The sequence below is a fragment of the Enhydra lutris genome, unplaced genomic scaffold (assembly GCF_002288905.1).
Source record: "Enhydra lutris kenyoni isolate GAN:26980312 unplaced genomic scaffold, ASM228890v2 scaffoldscaffold31, whole genome shotgun sequence".
Classification (NCBI taxonomy): Eukaryota; Metazoa; Chordata; class Mammalia; order Carnivora; family Mustelidae; genus Enhydra; species Enhydra lutris.
The window spans coordinates 7,958,809-7,977,131 of record NW_019154115.1 but is presented as its reverse complement, the minus strand read 5'-3'; the positions used below and the strand labels follow the sequence as shown (position 1 = coordinate 7,977,131).

The 18,323-nt window shown below is 37.2% G+C and overlaps 1 protein-coding gene across 2 annotated transcripts in view; it reads right to left on the bottom strand.

The window, feature by feature from the left end:
• LOC111153260 (unc-13 homolog C) overlaps positions 1-18,323 on the bottom strand; it is a 574,799-nt gene that overhangs the window by 264,103 nt on the left and 292,373 nt on the right. For both annotated transcript variants that reach the window (XM_022512170.1, XM_022512169.1), the window contains 3 exons: positions 16,783-16,939; positions 6,168-6,236; positions 720-809 (listed from right to left, as the gene is read on the bottom strand). In XM_022512170.1, the coding sequence (XP_022367878.1) occupies positions 720-809; positions 6,168-6,236; positions 16,783-16,939 (316 nt within the window). The remainder of the gene's footprint in view (positions 1-719; positions 810-6,167; positions 6,237-16,782; positions 16,940-18,323) is intronic.

The following is an 18,323-nucleotide window of genomic DNA, read 5'->3' as shown; positions in this document are numbered from 1 at the left end:
TATATATATATATATATATATATATATATTTTTTTTTTTTTTTTCCTGTACAGGAGTTTTCTGAATAAACATCATAAAAGAGAAAAACTTTTTTAGCGCATAGCCTGACAAGTAGTTTTAGGAAACACTTTCCATGAATTGTTCTGCTAGCCAAATTATGATTGCAAAGAATTTGCTGTTAAAGTGGAGGGGATGGATCTAAAAAGAAATGCCTGCATAGTTTGGTAGATGAGAGTTATACTAATGATTTAAGCAATCAAATCTATTCCTATGTAGACATTTCCAGGGCTGAAAACAAGAGTTGCCACAACTGGGGCAAACTTAAAAGAATCAGCTGCTCTCTTGGGATGAAAAAGTCAGCAAGACATCTGAGTTAAAAGTAAAATAAGAGGTCAACTTGAAGAAGTCAACTCATTTCCATTTAGCATTCTCAGGGATATTTTTTTCTTTTTTTTTTTTTTTTTTAGTAAGTGCCATCTTTATTTAAGATGGATTTAATTTAAAACTACATTTGAGCCAAATGTATCGGAATATTTAGGTGTTTAGGATAATCCCTTTTCAACACACCTTAGACTGGAGGATTCACTTAGCACTGGAAAGTCATCACAGCATAATCGCTGGGGTTGAATGGTAGTGATCAAGAGACGCACAAAAACCAGACTTCAATGGGCAACGAATGTGGTATGCCACACCAGATAGCGACAAATAAAATAAGGTACCTTCATCCTAAAAAAGGTGATACTTGTCAGCAGGTCAACAGTTGATTTCAGGTCTTGTAGCCGTTCAGCATTGCTGGCAGGAAAGTTTTCCTGGTTCATTAAGAAAGAGAAAATGGGTAAATCATCAGCCTTAAGACCTTGTGATGGGAAAACAAACTAAAACCAACTTTCTGGGGAAGAAATGGGAAGTGAATTGTGTAAAAATTATAAAAATGTACCTGTGTTACTCGGAAAATATTCTATCATAAAACATAAAGAGTAAACAATTTGGAAATATTCTCTTCTTAGTCTTAGAAAACCACATCCTTCTATTTATTTCCATGGTGCAAAAAAAAATACAAAATAGTATCATTCATGCTGTGTTATCATTAATCTTGTTCATATCATAGTTTTATATTCATATAATAGTTTTGCTACTAGAAGTGGAGGGGACGGCATGTAGTTGGAAACATTTTTTATAATTTTCTGAAGACAGGCAAATTTTTCCAAAAATACCTTGGGAATTTTACATGTGCTGCATTTACCTTGAGTCACAAAGAAACTTTTAAAAGCTAAAAGAAAAATCAGAACACATGGCAGTGTCTTTCCTGGAAGTACTATGGGTTTCAACAAGTTGATTAATGTGATCTGGTGGAGATGTGATACAAAAATAAAAATGTTCAATTTCACCCCAAAGCAACAGAATACACATTCTTCTCTAGTGCACGTGGAACATTCTCCAGAATAGATCACATCCTCGGTCCTAAATCAGGTCTCAACCAGTATCAAAAGATTGGGATCATTCCCTGCCTATTTTCAGACCACAATGCTCTGAAGCTAGAACTCAATCACAAGAGGAAATTTGGAAAGAACCCAAATACATGGAGACTAAACAGCATCCTTCTAAAGAATGAATGGGTCAACCAGGAAATTAAAGAAGAATTGAAAAAATTCATGGAAACAAATGATAATGAAAACACAATGGTTCAAAATCTGTGGGACACAGCAAAGGCAGTCCTGAGAGGAAAATATATAGTGGTACAAGCCTTCCTCAAGAAACAAGAAAGGTCTCAGGTGCACAACCTAACCCTACACCTAAAGGAGCTGGAGAAAGAACAAGAAAGAAACCCTAAACCCAGCAGGAGAAGAGAAATCATAAAGATCAGAGCAGAAATCAATGAAATAGAAACCAAAAAAACAATAGAACAAATCAACGAAACTAGGAGCTGGTTCTTTGAAAGAATTAATAAGATTGATAAACCCCTGGCCAGACTTCTCAAAAAGAAAAGAGAAAGGACCCAAATCAATAAAATCATGAATGAAAGAGGAGAGATCACAACTAACACCAAAGAAATACAGACAATTATAAGAACATACTATGAGCAACTCTACGCCAACAAATTTGACAATCTGGAAGAAATGGATGCATTCCTAGAGACATATAAACTACCACAACTGAACCAGGAAGAAATAGAAAGCCTGAACAGACCCATAACCAGTAAGGAGATTGAAACAGTCATCAAAAATCTCCAAACAAACAAAAGCCCAGGGCCAGACGGCTTCCTGGGGGAATTCTACCAAACATTTAAAGAAGAACTAATTCCTATTCTCCTGAAACTGTTCCAAAAAATAGAAATGGAAGGAAAACTTCCAAACTCATTTTATGAAGCATCACCTTGATCCCAAAACCAGACAAGGATCTCATCAAAAAAGAGAACTACAGACCAATATCCTTGATGAACACAGATGCAAAAATTCTCACCAAAATACTAGCCAATAGGATTCAACAGTACATTAAAAGGATTATTCACCACGACCAAGTGGGATTTATTCCAGGGCTGCAAGGTTGGTTCAACATCCGCAAATCAATCAATGTGATACAACACATTAATAAAAGAAAGAACAAGAACCATATGATACTCTCCATAGATGCTGAAAAAGCATTTGACAAAGTACAGCATCCCTTCCTGATCAAAACTCTTCAAAGTGTAGGGATAGATGGCACATACCTCAATATTATCAAAGCCATCTATGAAAAACCCACCGCAAATATCATTCTCAATGGAGAAAAAACTGAAAGCTTTTCCGCTAAGGCAGGGATGTCCGTTATCACCACTGTTATTCAACATAGTACTCGAAGTCCTAGCCTCAGCAATCAGACAACAAAAGGAAATTAAAGGCATCCAAATTGGCAAAGAAGAAGTCAAACTATCACTCTTCGCAGATGATATGATACTATATGTGGAAAACCCAAAAGACTCCACTCCAAAACTGCTAGAACTTGTACAGGAATTCAGTAAAGTGTCAGGATATAAAATCAATGCACAGAAATCAGTTGCATTTCTCTACTCCAACAACAAGACAGAAGAAAGAGAAATTAAGGAGTCAATCCCATTTACAATTGCACCCAAAACTATAAGATACCTAGGAATAAACCTAACCAAAGAGACTAAGAATCTATACACAGAAAACTATAAAGTACTCATGAAAGAAATTGAGGAAGACACAAAGAAATGGAAAAATGTTCCATGTTCCGGGATTGGAAGAATAAATATTGTGAAAATGTCTATGCTACCTAAAGCAATCTACACATTTAATGCAATTCCTATTAAAGTACCATCCATTTTTTTCAAAGAAATGGAACAAATAATCCTCAAATTTATATGGAACCAGAAAAGACCTTGAATAGCCAAAGCAATATTGAAAAAGAAAGCCAAAGTTGGTGGCATCACAATTCCGGACTTCAAGCTCTATTACAAAGCTGTCATCATCAAGACAGCATGGTACTGGCACAAAAACAGACACATAGATCAATGGAACAGAATAGAGAGCCCAGAAATAGACCCTCAACTCTATGGTCAACTAATCTTCGACAAAGCAGGAAAGAATGTCCAATGGAAAAAAGACAGCCTCTTCAATAAATGGTGTTGGGAAAATTGGACAGCCACATGCAGAAAAATGAAATTGGATCATTTCCTTACACCACACACGAAAATAGACTCAAAATGGATCAAGGACCTCAATGTGAGAAAGGAATCCATCAACATCCTTGAGGAGAACACAGGCAGCAACCTCTTCGACCTCAGCCACAGCAACATCTTCCTAGGAACATCGCCAAAGGCAAGGGAAGCAAGGGCAAAAATGAACTATTGGGATTTTATCAAGATCAAAAGCTTTTGCAGAGCAAAGGAAACAGTTAACAAAACCAAAAGACAACTGACAGAATGGGAGAAGATATTTGCAAATGACATATCAGATAAAGGGCTAGTGTCCAAAATCTATAAAGAACTTAGCAAATTCAACACCCAAAGAACAAATAATCCAATCAAGAAATGGGCAGAAGACATGAACAGACATTTCTGAAATGAAGACATCCAGATGGCCAACAGACACATGAAAAAGTGCTCCATATCACTCGGCATCAGGGAAATACAAATCAAAACCACAATGAGATATCACCTCACACCAGTCAGAATGGCTAAAATTAACAAGTCAGGAAATGACAGATGCTGGTGAGGATGCGGAGAAAGGGGAACCCTCCTACACTGTTGGTGGGAATGCAAGCTGGTGCAACCACTCTGGAAAACAGCATGGAGGTTCCTCAAAATGTTGAAAATAGAACTACCCTATGACCCAGCAATTGCACTACTGGGTATTTACCCTAAAGATACAAACGTAGTGATCCGAAGGGGCACGTGCTCCCGAATGTTTATAGCAGCAATGTCTACAATAGCCAAATTATGGAAAGAACCTAGATGTCCATCAACAGACGAATGGATAAAGAAGAGGTGGTATATATACACAATGGAATACTATGCAGCCATCAAAAGAAATGAAATCTTGCCATTTGCGACAACGTGGATGGAACTAGGGTATCATGCTTAGCGAAATAAGTCAATCGGAGAAAGACAACTATCATATGATCTCCCTGATATGAGGGAGAGGAGATGCAACATGGTGGGTTAAGGGGGTAGGAGAAGAGTAAATGAAACAAGATGGGATTGGGAGGGAGACAAACCATAAGTGACTCAATCTCACAAAACAAACAGGGTTGATGAGGGGAGGGTAGTTGGGGGGGTGGGGTTAATGACATTGGGGAGGGTATGTGCTATGATGAGTGCTGTGAAGTGTGTAAACCTGGCGATTCACAGACCTGTACCCCTGGGGATAAAAATATATTATATGTTTATAAAAAATAAAATTAAAAAAAAGTTAAAAAAAAATGTTCAGAGCTTTGATGTAGAGGGAAGGTATAATTATGAAAATGTTTGATCTAAAGAACAATTTTCGCATTCAGAAATTTCTCATTTTAACATGCTTTCAGATTGGCTTTTTAAAGAGCGATCAGAGGGTGCCTGGGTGACTCAGTTGGTTAGGCGACTGCCTTTGGCTCAGGTCATGATCCTGGAGTCCCGGAATCGAGCCCCTCATCAGGCTTCCTGCGACCTTCTCCCCCACTCTCATGCTCTTTCTCTCTCTCTCTCAAATTAAAAAAAAAAAAAAAAAAGTTTCATAAGTAAATAAATAATAAATAAATAGCGATCAGAAAAACCACAGGTAATTTTTAGATATTCATGAAGTCACACAGAGTTAGTGTCCAAATGATGACAAATGAGGTGGCCTCCAGGCCCTTTTGGCCCCCAAATACCTTTTTAATTGCCTGCATAGCAGTTGTCTTCTACTAGTATTGGCCCCAGTTCCAACAGGAAGGGTGAATTTGACAAAATGTAGTTTTATAATTTCCAGAAATATGCAATTAAGATACCCATCCATCATGAACTAAAACATGAATGCAGAAGGTCTACATCGTGCAGATATGGAATTAGGTTTAAAATACATTATTAAATAAAGAATACAACTGTTATTACTACAGTTTTTTCTGTAAATAAAATTGATAACTAAATGTTTTATGACTAAGTTTTTTCATAACATCATATGTATATTTACACACACATACATGAATATATTTTTTGTGTGTGTATTTGTGTGTGTTTCACCTGGAGGTGAAATGTAGAAGAGTTGACAAGAACTCTGGACAGCTTCAAAAGAGCACATTGTACTGATCTAGGAAGAGTAAATTAAGCAATGAGTCTAAGAGGCATCTTAAAAGCTGGGGAAATAGTAGCAGGATATCTTCATTAACAAGGGGTGAGCTTTTAGGACGAGGACTCTGCCACATGTCTACCTTGTGGATTAGCTGCCCCTCAATCTGATAGCTATTATAATAATTATAAAAGTAAAATTACATACACACGTTACTATTGTAGGCTTATGTGGGGCAAGGTCCCTGAACAAGAGACACCAGCTTGCTTACTTAGGGGCTTAGCTGTCCAGTGTGACAGAACCTGAGATCCCAACACCAGTATTTTTACTTTTTCACTACACAGTGCATGATTTTTCACAGTACGACAAGAAAGCATCTCAGCCAAACATGACATTTTACCTTCAGGCAGATAATTTTGTACGTACCCTATACTTTGACAGGTCAATCCTTAAAGAGTTATGCAATTGGTCCAGTAGTTTTATGAATTTTTCCCTCTGTACAAAGCAAACACAAAAGAGGAGAATGGAAATAAAGGGTCATTCTAAACGCAGTCCTCACAACAACTCTGAGTTACTGTCCTCCTTCTACAGAAAGGAGGGTTCAAAGATGTCAATGATTATCTGAGTTGATAGCGCGGCTATGTGACAAAACAATGCTTCAAATGCAGACCTCTTTCACACCAAATCCAGGCTCTTGCCAATAAGCCACAGGGCCTCTCTGTGATGAATAAGAAAGTATCCAGAAAGTCGTGTACTTCAGAAAGAGTCCAGACAACTGAATCGCCACTGTACTAATTCACAATACTATGAGTCAGCAAGAAAAACACACTTCCTCTCCCCACACACCACTCCAGAAAGAAATGATTGTTTTTTAAATTTCTCCTAACTATTGAAGTGAGATAGCTATTGTTCTCATCAAGAACAATTTCAAAAAGCATTTTCCTTTTGGTGACAAGTATAGACCTCATAATCTGAAAGTATCGATCACCTTTAAAGTATGTTTATGATTTAGTGTTTTTTTAAAAAAAAGCACAAAATATATCAAGCCTCCCTCTGAGGCAGTTGAACTGACCTCATCATAGGATGTGAAGATAAGAATAGCGAGTCTGCTTATAAGGATGAAGTTGTGTTGATTAATTAAAGTAAATAAGTTAGATAAGGTAAAAACATCAAAATCACACAAACTTTATAGGATAGACAATCCCCCATTCTAAGTCTTAGACATCTAATCAAAAATGAAAAAAAAAATATGGGAGTGTAAGTAACATTAAATGTCTCAGCCTACATTACTATTCTGTAAATAACAAACTGCATTTTGGAAGAAGTAGAAACTTTCCTAATACTTTCACATATGAGGTGGATTTATGGGGTTATAACTCTTCCCTTGAAGTCACCGATTTTGATGAAGTGAGCTGAATATTAACAGGAGTTGATGAATCATTCTTAAGTTGAAACTCCAATTTTCTGAATAACTGCCTTAATCAGGTTTATCTATCAGGCAATAAAGCTTGATATCGCCTCTGTGTTAACCCCCTGTGGAGGCAATGAAGGAGTCTAAGAAATGAACCTTGCCTTCAACTTGCTTGCCATCTTGTTAGGCAGAGAAGACTCTCCGGTAAAACTCTCCATGAAACATACAGATGAGTCAAAGGTCTTAGGTATTTCTTTCCTACTCTTCATCATACCTTTCCAAGGGAAGAGGTGAACTATACTGTCCTTTTATTAACCCCCATCCCGCAACCACCTGGATCAGTAGCTCTCAATAAAAATAGAAAAATGGAAGAGCCATGACCATCACCAGTTTAGGCCACAGCAAAGTTAATCATTCAATGATTATAAAAGTTAACGTGCTCATGTCATGCCTTGGGATGCTTGATCTGACCTCTGTGGGTGGTACAAATCATCAGGACAGGTGACAGGACTCTAGTCATCCGTGCTAATGCCCAAATCATTGGGCCTCTTACTTCCACTGGGACTCACTGTTCTGGTTGTCTGCTTGATATCCATTTTTTCATTCTTCCTTACTAAGAGAACCTCATGACATTGTGAGTCATATGTGTCCATTATGAAATACCTACCTTCCCCGACCTCTTTTCCTCTAGCAATGGCCATGCAGTAGGATTTTGGCTAATGAGATACATATAGTTTATTAAACAGGATGGACTCGGCTAGCATATTGCCAATGAATTATTATTTTAAAGGATTCTAGAAGAGTTTGGCAAACACTATCATATTGGTGTCTGCTATATAATTCTTTATCGGGCTGTTCTCCATCTGCCGTGGATTTCTTTCCTTCCCCCATATGAAACTCAGACTAGGCACAAGAAGGCATAACAGATGTGGGACCACCAGATGAAAAGCTAAACAAGAGATTAGGCCTGGTGGAGCAGGAAGCTGAGAGCCCTCGCTCCGCCCCTTAGCCCTGTCTGCCCACCCTTCCAAAAAATGACAATCCTGAGCAGCTACACTATCCCTGAATTCCTTACTACCTTTGGACTTGGGTTCCATGGGGGAAAAAATCTTATTAAGTCTGTTCAGTTGAGTTTGTTTCATGCAGCCGAACAGAACGGTGACTGATATAGACGTGTGGTCTTCTTACCCAAGTCTTCCGCGCCCAGCTGGAAATTTTACATTCAAGGAACACAGAAATGTGGAGAAAACTGCCAGGCTTGTTGTCTCTAAATCCCAGACAATATCAGATGATGGGAAATTAAAAGTATGCTACTGACTGAATTTTCATAGAGATTCTTTAAACAGCAGGACAGCTTGAAATTTAATTTTATTTATCACTTTTCGATTTAAGTAGAGATTGCCTTTGCAAGAACTGAGGAGGCCTATTTCCTGCATGGTGCAACTAGAGGAATAACAAAAGGCTGGGTGATTAGGAAATGATTCTCCCGAGGGACATGCCCACGACATCAAAAACCGTCCTGTCGCCCTGTTTTTCCTGCCGGGGAAGGTCTACACAGGCCTGGGATTTGGTAGTGACCACATTAATCAAAACACTGCTATCAGTTATCAAAAACTTATGTTTCATTAGTTGATAAGAATAACTTTAGGGACGCCTGGGCAGCTTACTCGGTTAAGCATGTGCCTTTGGCCCAGGTCATGATCCTGGGATCCTGAGATCGAGTACCACATCGGGCTCCCTGCTCAGGGGGGAGTCTGCTTCTCCCTGCCTATGCTCTCTATCTCTGTCTCTTGCTTTCAAATAAATAAAATGAATTTAAAAATCTTAAAAAAATAAAAATAAAAAAAATTAAATTTAAATTAAAAAAAAAAAAAAAAAGAAATACCTCTAGGCCAGGGGTCAAAAAACTGTCTGGAAAGAGCCAGGTGGTAAGTTTTTTCAGCTTTGTTGCCAGTCGCAACTATTAAACTCTGCCACTGTAACATAGTAGCTCCCAGAGACCATATATAAACTAAGGGGCATGGTTGGTCTCCCATAAAGTTTTGTTTCTTGGACAGTGAAATTTGAATTTCATGTAATTCTCATGTGTTGTAAAATGGTAGTCTTCTTGATATTTTTTAACCCTTTAAAATGTGGAAATTATTATTATCTCCATATGAAACAGCTGGTGGGCTGATTTTGGCCCAAGAGGACAGGAGGGATTTTGAGTAGGGGGGAAGGCATTGTTACCCCACAAGTGCATTCAAATCAACATGAAATGTCAACATGTTGCCCTCAGATCCTGGGAACTGGAGAAGGGAAAGTCTTCATAAGGAAGGTGTGTAAACACCTCTGCATCAACCTCAGCTTCTCTCTTCCATTTCTTTGTTTCTCAGTATCTCAATCCAGAAGCAGGGGTGGATTTCACTTGAAACTGATGCTGCTTCAGTGTTGGGGGCCCTCACTGACTTCAGCTTCCCTGAGAAGATCCCTAGCTAGGTGTTCACATGACCTCAGGTTTCCGTAAACTTTGGAAAAAGTAGGATAAGAAGTATTCTGACGTGGACCAGCTAATTGGAAGAACTTTTTTTTCTAGATCATATCAAAAGCAGTAATTCGTTAAGAAGAACAAAACATTTCAAGTAGAAATTTTTTGATAATTTTTTGATAATTTAGTTAATCATGGGAACATATGGAAAATAGGTTTACATTTCTTACTGATTTGAGATTAATACTGCTATCAACAGATACCATAAAACTATAAAATGTCACTACATGATGGCATCAGTGACAGACTAATAAATGTGATCGATTCAAAGAGTATTTAAGGAGTCACTTCATAGGCACTGGGAAAGCCCTGAGACGGTGCTCCTCATGGACCTAGAGAGCCCCAACATCTCCCTCTCTGACTAAACTTTAGACAGGTTTCTTCCTGACTCTAGGCCCTGATCTCTCTCTCTCTCTTTTAGAGCATTCTCTATAAAAAACTTACAATTGTAAATTCTTTCTCTGCTCCTTTGAAATGTAAATCTTTTTAAAAGCCTCTAGCTAAGGGATAGTATCTGCAACTCCCAGCCTCTGTGGGGAGAGTAGGAGACTAATTTTGGTAGGTACCAAGTAGCAAACACAAACAGCCTCATCACAGAAAAAGACACTTGCACACCCAAGAATATGTTAATGAGCTGGACACATGCCACTGATCAAACTTCCCCTCAATATCTTCAGGTATTTTTTTCTCCAGCTTATTCCAGCTCTTAAAAACTCTATCTTTTGTTTTAGTATAGCTAAGTTCAGAGGGAGCCCTAGCCTCTCCCGCTAGGGCAATAAATTGCCTCAGATTGTTTTCATTGCCTGTTTAACTCTCTCAGGCACAATTTTTGCTTTGATATTACATATGAAAGAAACATAATAAATGTTTTCCCAAACTTGATCTAAGTCAATAAAATGTGTGTTGCATTATCAATGAATTTTGAAGTTAATAGAAACTTTCCTAAAAACATCAAATAAAAACGTTTGATCAGCTCAAAAAAAAAGAAAAAGTTTGATCAACTCTTGTAAAGACTGCATTATCTTTTTTTAATAAAAAATTATATTGCAGGATTTTCATTATATGAAGAAGTGATCAAAGAATTTGCCCTCAAAAACTCTAGAAAAACTTTTAAAGAGATGTATCAGGAAGTTAATGAAAATATCATGTTGTTTTTCTGGAATTTGTAATGTTTGTGGTATCCCACTATAGTGATTTAAAATTCATCAGGATTCATTTTTTATTAGAAATGAATATTACTTTTCTATTGACAATGTGTATTCTTCTGAAAAAGAGTCTCATCAAATTACATAAGGTTTAGGCAGTACAAAACTTAGATCCACCTTTGTGCACATCAGCCCTATCGCTACTTTCCATCTTGTCCTCCTATATTCAATACCGGAGCTGGTTTAATCATTCCTCCTTCCTCAGTGTGGCTTTCTGGAGTTCTGAGACTAGAAAACTCAGCACCATATTTGCCAAACTCCTTTGCAAATGTATGCAATTATGTTAGTTTCTGCCTTCTAGACGCATGTGTACTCTACATTTGTAAAGTAGACAGGAAGAGATGGAGGCCCACCTCCTGCTTCTTGGTTTACTTCTGCTGCTAAGTCAAGTCCTAGAGACATGCATTTCCCAGTCTCTGTCACTCTAGGTTTGTGGTTTCAAAAAGATAGCTGCATTAGCAGAAGCCACTTTCTGATTCCTCACCTTCCTGACTGTAAGTAAGCTCACAACTTCTCTTGCAAATCAGTTTCACTGTGATATTTTGAGGATTATTATAGAAGAATCTTCCGCCAGGACTTCCTATGATATTATAAGCACCCAACCCCCTGTGCCAAATCCCTTTCTACTTAAAATTTCTAGGATGGTTTCTATTACTACACCTGAACTGTGTCTGATACACATTCTCTCTCTCCCCTCTACAACATCTCTTCTACAGAGTTAACTTTCTAAATCAAAGGTTCTATCAGATTACACCCTAAGCTTCAAGAATAATGTCCAAATATCTCAGTAGGCTTAAAAGGCCCTCAACAATCTATTATCAACCCAGTTGTACAGCTTCTTCTTCTACTACCATTTTTTATTCTATTTGCCCTACTCAGTAGGCAGGCTACCTTCCACACACTTTGAATTTATTTTGTATCTTTACTCTTGATGTTACTCAATGTCTTTCAAAACCTAAGTAGTTTCCCTACTACTTCTTGGAGCTTGGGAAATACTACTCATCCCTAAAAGCCCTGTTTCTTTTATCAAACTTTCATGAGCCCCTGAGAAGAATCAGTCATTTGTTCCTCTTAAATCTCAAAGCAAATTTGTTAACATAACCTCCTCTGACACTAAACATATTTTGGGAGTGACTTATGGTTATCACTACATATGGTTATGTAACTACCCCATTAATTTCAGAGATTAGAAGTCACCTTTTATCTTTCAGTCCCTTCATTACCTGCTGTAGTGCCTTAAATGAGGTATCACATGAATACATATCAAATGAACAAGTGGACAAATAGAAGAACATATGTAAGGCAAAGAAATATTTATTAGCATTTGCTTAATTATTTTTGCCCAACACTGGCTGGGTCAAAGAGGATATATATGTTAGAAAAAAATGAACTAGATAAGTATCAATTTTACTAATACTTCATTGTATTTTAAGATAACTCACTAAATAAATTTTCTAAAGACTTTTCTTTATAGTTGAGATATTGAACCCCAACTCACGGGGTTTTCTTCCTTTTCAATCCTTGATCTACCCATGGTGTTTTCCAAACCCACAGGGATGTTTTATCCAAAAAATTTCTTTAATCTTCCTGACTCCAAGCTTTACAATCAATGGTGTGCTATTAAATCATCTCTTCAAAAGAAAAATGCCTTGATTTTTAGCATTTCCCAATTCCATGATGTTAGTATTCTCAGTACTTCTGGTTTCAAGGACTGTTATGTTCAACAATTATCTTGCAGTATTCCCGAAAATTCAGCGGTCATGGCCTGTGAGCAGGTTTAACTAAATTATAACGGTTTTATACTCAATTTTCAACAATCTACTTCCAGAGCTACATTTTGGACCCAAGACTTTTCCTTTGAAATTTTAACTGAAATGTATTACGTTCCTACATAAATCTTTTGTCTCTGTCTCTCATGGTGCAACTTCTCAAACCTAGACCCCATGGTGAAATCTATGTACTAATTCACTCACCCTTCCATTGCCTCTTTTCTACAAAATTTCTATCTGGAGTCAATCCAATCTTCTGCCGTGTCCGTTACATGAGCAACAGAATGCTGCAAAATTCTGAGAAAATCTCACAGCCACATGCATTGTTGTGACAATGTGATTAATGCTTCTTAACATCAAATGAGACCTTCAACTTTTCTAGGAATTCCTGTGACATGGCCCTGAAGCATTCCCCTTTCTATTCCCTCTGATAATTTATCTAAACCTGTCATAACCTCTTTCCCCTCCTGCATCTGTATCATAGCCCCTATCTTATAGGTGAGCATTTCCTGTTCCTGCAGACAACCACAGAGAAAATTACGTTAATGGGGTATGAAAACCCAACTTTTCACTCCAGTATCAAAAAGTCACAGTTGTTTGCAAGGATACTTACCTTATTCCTGAAATTTCAGAAAGGAACTTGTCCTTTCTCATTTCAAAGAATGTCTCTCCTTTTGTCCTCTCAACTACCTATTCTTTCTCTTCTGCAACGTCACTGCATCACATGTTCTCCATCTGATAAATCTGCAACTTCACTATCACAACTTGTTCCTTTCCTGATAACCTATAAACATGTTTCAATTTACCTTATTAAATTAAAAAAAAATCCTTACCCAACCAGCCAGTAAAAATAAAATCTTTTTCATGACAAAATCTTCCCTTGACCAATCTTTGCCTTTTCATTCCAGTTCGTTAACAAAACAGTCTGTTTCCTCTGCCATATTCACCCTTTCATTCATGTTTATTAAAAAATTAATATACATATAGGTAAGTTTTAGAATGCCAATATAAAGATGACTACAAAGCAAAACAACAAAATATTAACTGTCGTCCTACCAGGTGGCTCTATCATTGGCATTTTGGCACATTTCCTTCCAGTCTTATTTTTAAACCAGTTGTGTGTGTGTTGTTTTCAATGTTGGAGTTAGATTTACAGAATTAATTTTGTTTTCATTTATTGTATCATGGACAGTGCTCAATTTTATGAACTTCTCTTTAAAAACATGATTTTTAGTGATTGCATTATATTTTAGTGAACAAATGAACCTAATTTACACAACTATTCATCAATACCATTCACTGAAGGACACAATGAAATTAGGCTTCAATGTCAACTGCTTCACTAAATAATTACCTCCTATTTCCCAAATTTAAAGGGGTCATTTCTTTCCCCATCTTACTTGAAGTTTTTGCAACAGTTGAGAGTATTATACAGATTCCTTTTCTCAAAACAGTTTCCCCTTACCTTTCATAATATGACATTTTTTATTATCGTTTTCATCCAATTTTTCTAATCATTTTCCTCAATGAAGTTTTCTTGTTCCTCTTCTTCACACCCAAGTCTTGAACATTTTTTATCCAAAGCATGACTAGAAATAACGATTGTACGCATGTCTGAAATGTCTGAATTGTAACAGTGATGGGTTTTTTTTCCCTAAATATGTGTTTGTTTACAATCCTCATAAGTAAGAAAAGTTGGGGCACCTGGGTGGCTCAGTGGGTTAAAGCCCCTGCCTTCGGCTCAGGTCATGATCCCAGGGTCCTGGGATGGGACCCCACATTGGGCTCTCTGCTCAGCAGGGAGCCTGCTTCCTCCTCTCTCTCAGCCTGCCTCTCTGCCTACTTGGGATCTCTCTGTCAAATAAATAAATAAAAATCTTTAAAAAAAAAAAGTAAGAAAAGCTTTTTCCACTGGCTTATTATTTAGATACTCAAAATGTCTGGGTTATACCTTTGAGAAGGATGAAGAAGGACCAATATAATGGTATTCTTGAATCAGAAGAAACAGATCAGATTCAGAATTCAGGTGAAAAAGAACCTTTGGCCATAAACTGGAGGTGGGAAACGTTATACTTAGATTATCTCTGACTGAGCAAGTCACATTATTTTCAATAGGCAGAGAAAAACACACTCCCATTTATATACCAAATCATCAATTTACCAAAATGTAGCTCGAGGAAAAAAAATTTTTGGCCCTCTTCTACAATAAGTTATTTGATTTGTAAAATACAGTTTTTTATAATCATGTTATCACTGAAAAGTAGTGAAATCAATTTGGCTTTTCTTCTTTGGGTCAGCAGGAAGTTCTATCTCATTTTCCTCCAGGTAGCTTTTATGACAGATATTAATCATATAAATATGTCTTCTTTTTCAGAGCTACAAAGGCTCAGTGTTCCACAACACTGGCTTATTCTCTACAAGGTGCCCAGGCAGAATATTAAAAGCAAAACAATTTCATTATACTGTGTACTTTATGTTACAAGTAAAATCTCAAGACAATCTTACTATCAAGATGAGGTTTTTATAACAAAACCATTCTGATGATCTGTTATCAGTTATAATAGTTTTTTGTTGAGTTGGTCAGGGAAGGTTCTTTGGTCCTAGCTCTTACAAGACTCAATGTGTCTAACAGTATGCTGTTTATACTGTAGGTAGAGGAGAGATGAAATCCTCACACCTGATATCTATAGAGCATTTTCAACTTTTACAAACTGGATTATCATATTTTACCTCATTTGCTTTCATCTTCAATTTGAGAAACACATTAGAAAGGTAGTTGTTATTTTCATTGAGCAGATTGAGAAATTCAGCTAGAACAACTGGCTTGGCTTGCTAAATTTGAACACAAACTCAAATCCCATGACTCCTAACCCAGATAGTATTTTCATCTACTAGTACTTAATTTGATTTGTCATTAAATAACAATTACTTTTTCCTTTGATTCATTCCAACTCATCTCACATGCCTCATATATTTTCTTTCAGATAAAAAAGGACAGAAAAACTGTATACACAGCAGCACATTTTCCCCCTACTGACTTCACACACTTTTATTTGCTGAGTCTCATTTGTTTCTACTCTATAACACATATCCCAAAATTTAATTTCTACCAACATAATAACAAAAATCTATTCAGTGAACCAATTCTGATGTACAGTGGAAAAAGTAACTATGTCATGAAAATCATTTTTCTACAATGGATCTTAGTTTCATGTATACACACACACAGAAGTAAAAATACTTGTTTCATAGGGTTATTGAACAGAGCTACTGCCAGCCACATACGTGCCCTAGTCAAAATTACGTAAGTGAAGACAACTTTCTCTCCAGACAGCTTTCCCTTTCCTTCCCTGTCTTCATCCCCAAAGACACCAAGTACTATTGATTCTATGCCATGAATAGTTCTGTAATTTGTCCTTTCTCCTCCATCTTCACTAATTTTGTCTTAGTCTAGATCTGTACCATGTTACTGCACTTACTATAAATTATATCCTGTTTCCAGTCTTGTCAATTTCAATTTAATGAGGCTTATAGAGAATGAGTTCCAGTGACAGTTACAACCACTAAATACTTGAGTTTCCTTGAGATACCTGCATCCCTACTTTTCAATGCATCTTTGATGCATGTGACTACTTCAGGTGGACAGTCTTCATTGGGTACAGATAGTTCTTAAGACTCTTTAAACACCTACTACATTTTACTTCAATGTGCCAATATCTATAAATAACAGTAAAAACCAATCAAAGGTATAAATGGAGGCTAATAGTCTCGAGAGAAGTCAACCAAACTCATTTTTACCAGGGAGCATCTGAAAGGGTAAATCCTAACTTTGCTTATATGGAGAAAGTCCTATAAGTCCCAGTACACTTTCAGAAAATTTATGTGTCCTCATTGAGAAAAAGATCATTCCAGATAGGGTGACTTCATTCCATGAAGATGCCTACTGACGATCCAAGTTATTTTACAGGGTATGTTTCCCATGAACTTTTAGCTTTCGCCCATTATACTGTAAGATATTCCCTAAGAAGTGCCTCCTGCAGTGAGATTCCAAGAATATCTAGAATCCAAAGTCTGTTGAAAATGTAACTCCCATAAGCTAGTAGGAATCTGAAAATCCAAAAATACTTACACCAAAGTTGGTAGCAGCAAATCGATCTGAGGCAGAAACTTGCACGTTTGTTGAAACTGTTGTGTGAGCATAGAAAGCATTTATATTTGCCAACAAGGTGCTCATGACAGCAGGGACGCCAGGGCACATGTATTTAGAAGACAGACATGAAAAGTGCCTACAAGACAAAAACATTAAGCACTCTTAAAACACAAACCAATTAATTCATGTAACAGCGCACCCTCTAATGCCAGTGATTACTTCCTTAACTACATCTACGAAAAAGAACAAAAACTCCCACAATCTCCACTACATGAAAGAGAAAGCGATTTCAGCTTTTAAAAATGTGTCATTCATAAATGGGAGGTGGTTTAATTAGAATGTGACTTATCCCAGGGATGAGTGCATAATTCAACTGTGGGAGTGTTGTGTGTACACATCCAAAGTGCAATTTCCAATGGAATCCAGCACCGACGGAAAGCAATTCCATGGGAGTCTCCCGTTCTCCAGCAACTATGCCGTCACTTACTTCAGTTCCCCAAATGCTCTATTTCAACCAGAATGCCCTTTCATTCTTGTACTCCTATCACATTGATGAACCAAGAGGCTCTCTCTTTTTTTTTTAAAGATTTTATTTATTTATATGACAGACAGAGATCACAAGTAGGCAGAGAGGCAGGCAAAGAGAGAGAGAGGAGGAAGTAGGCTCCCTGCTGAGCAGAGAGCCCGATGTGGGGCTTGATCTCAGGACCCTGGGGTCATGACCTGAGCCAAGGTCAGAGGCTTTAACCCACTGAGTCACCCAGGCACCCTGAGGCTCTCCTTTCTTTGCAAGTTTACTGAACAAGTGAACTTAACATCTGACTTGAGTCCAGTTTCTGGAATTTTGTCATCAGAATACCTTCCAGAAGCAGTTCGGCTTTCCTGCCATTTTGCTGCAACCAGGATTTAATAAGGCAAACGGATGAATAGTGAGGACAGATTGAATTATGCCAGCTCAATGCTTAAAGACCATTTCTTTTAAACCCTGAATAATAGTATCATTCACAGACATCAGAAGCATCCAGTGTTCAGTTTTGTTACTTCTCTCAAGAAAACCTGTTTCATTTGAACTATAACAAAAGAGTTGAAAATTGAAAGCACATCTTATGATAAAAGTGAGAAGATAAAATACAGAGGAAAGAAATTTTCAGTATGCGATCTGATGCTATTTTGTTCTCCTATGTCAGTAATTTTTCCTTCACTTAGGCATCTCTGAATTCCATATTACTAAACCCAATCACAGAATGAACAAACATAAATAAATGCTCTGAATGACACCTCAAAAGAAATGGATGATGGTCCTGGAAATGGTGGCTTTTCTTAGATTTTAGCTATGCCACTCATGCAGCTTGTCGCGATACTAGCTGATAAAGATAGGTTAAAGTTTTAAACACGGATCTTTGAGGATTATGAATTACAAAGCCTGCCGTGGGAGTTGCATGATGTTTTGCTATTTAACCCTAGAAATACATTATCACGGATTGCTTCCATTAGGTAAATGATACCTACTTTGACTTTAT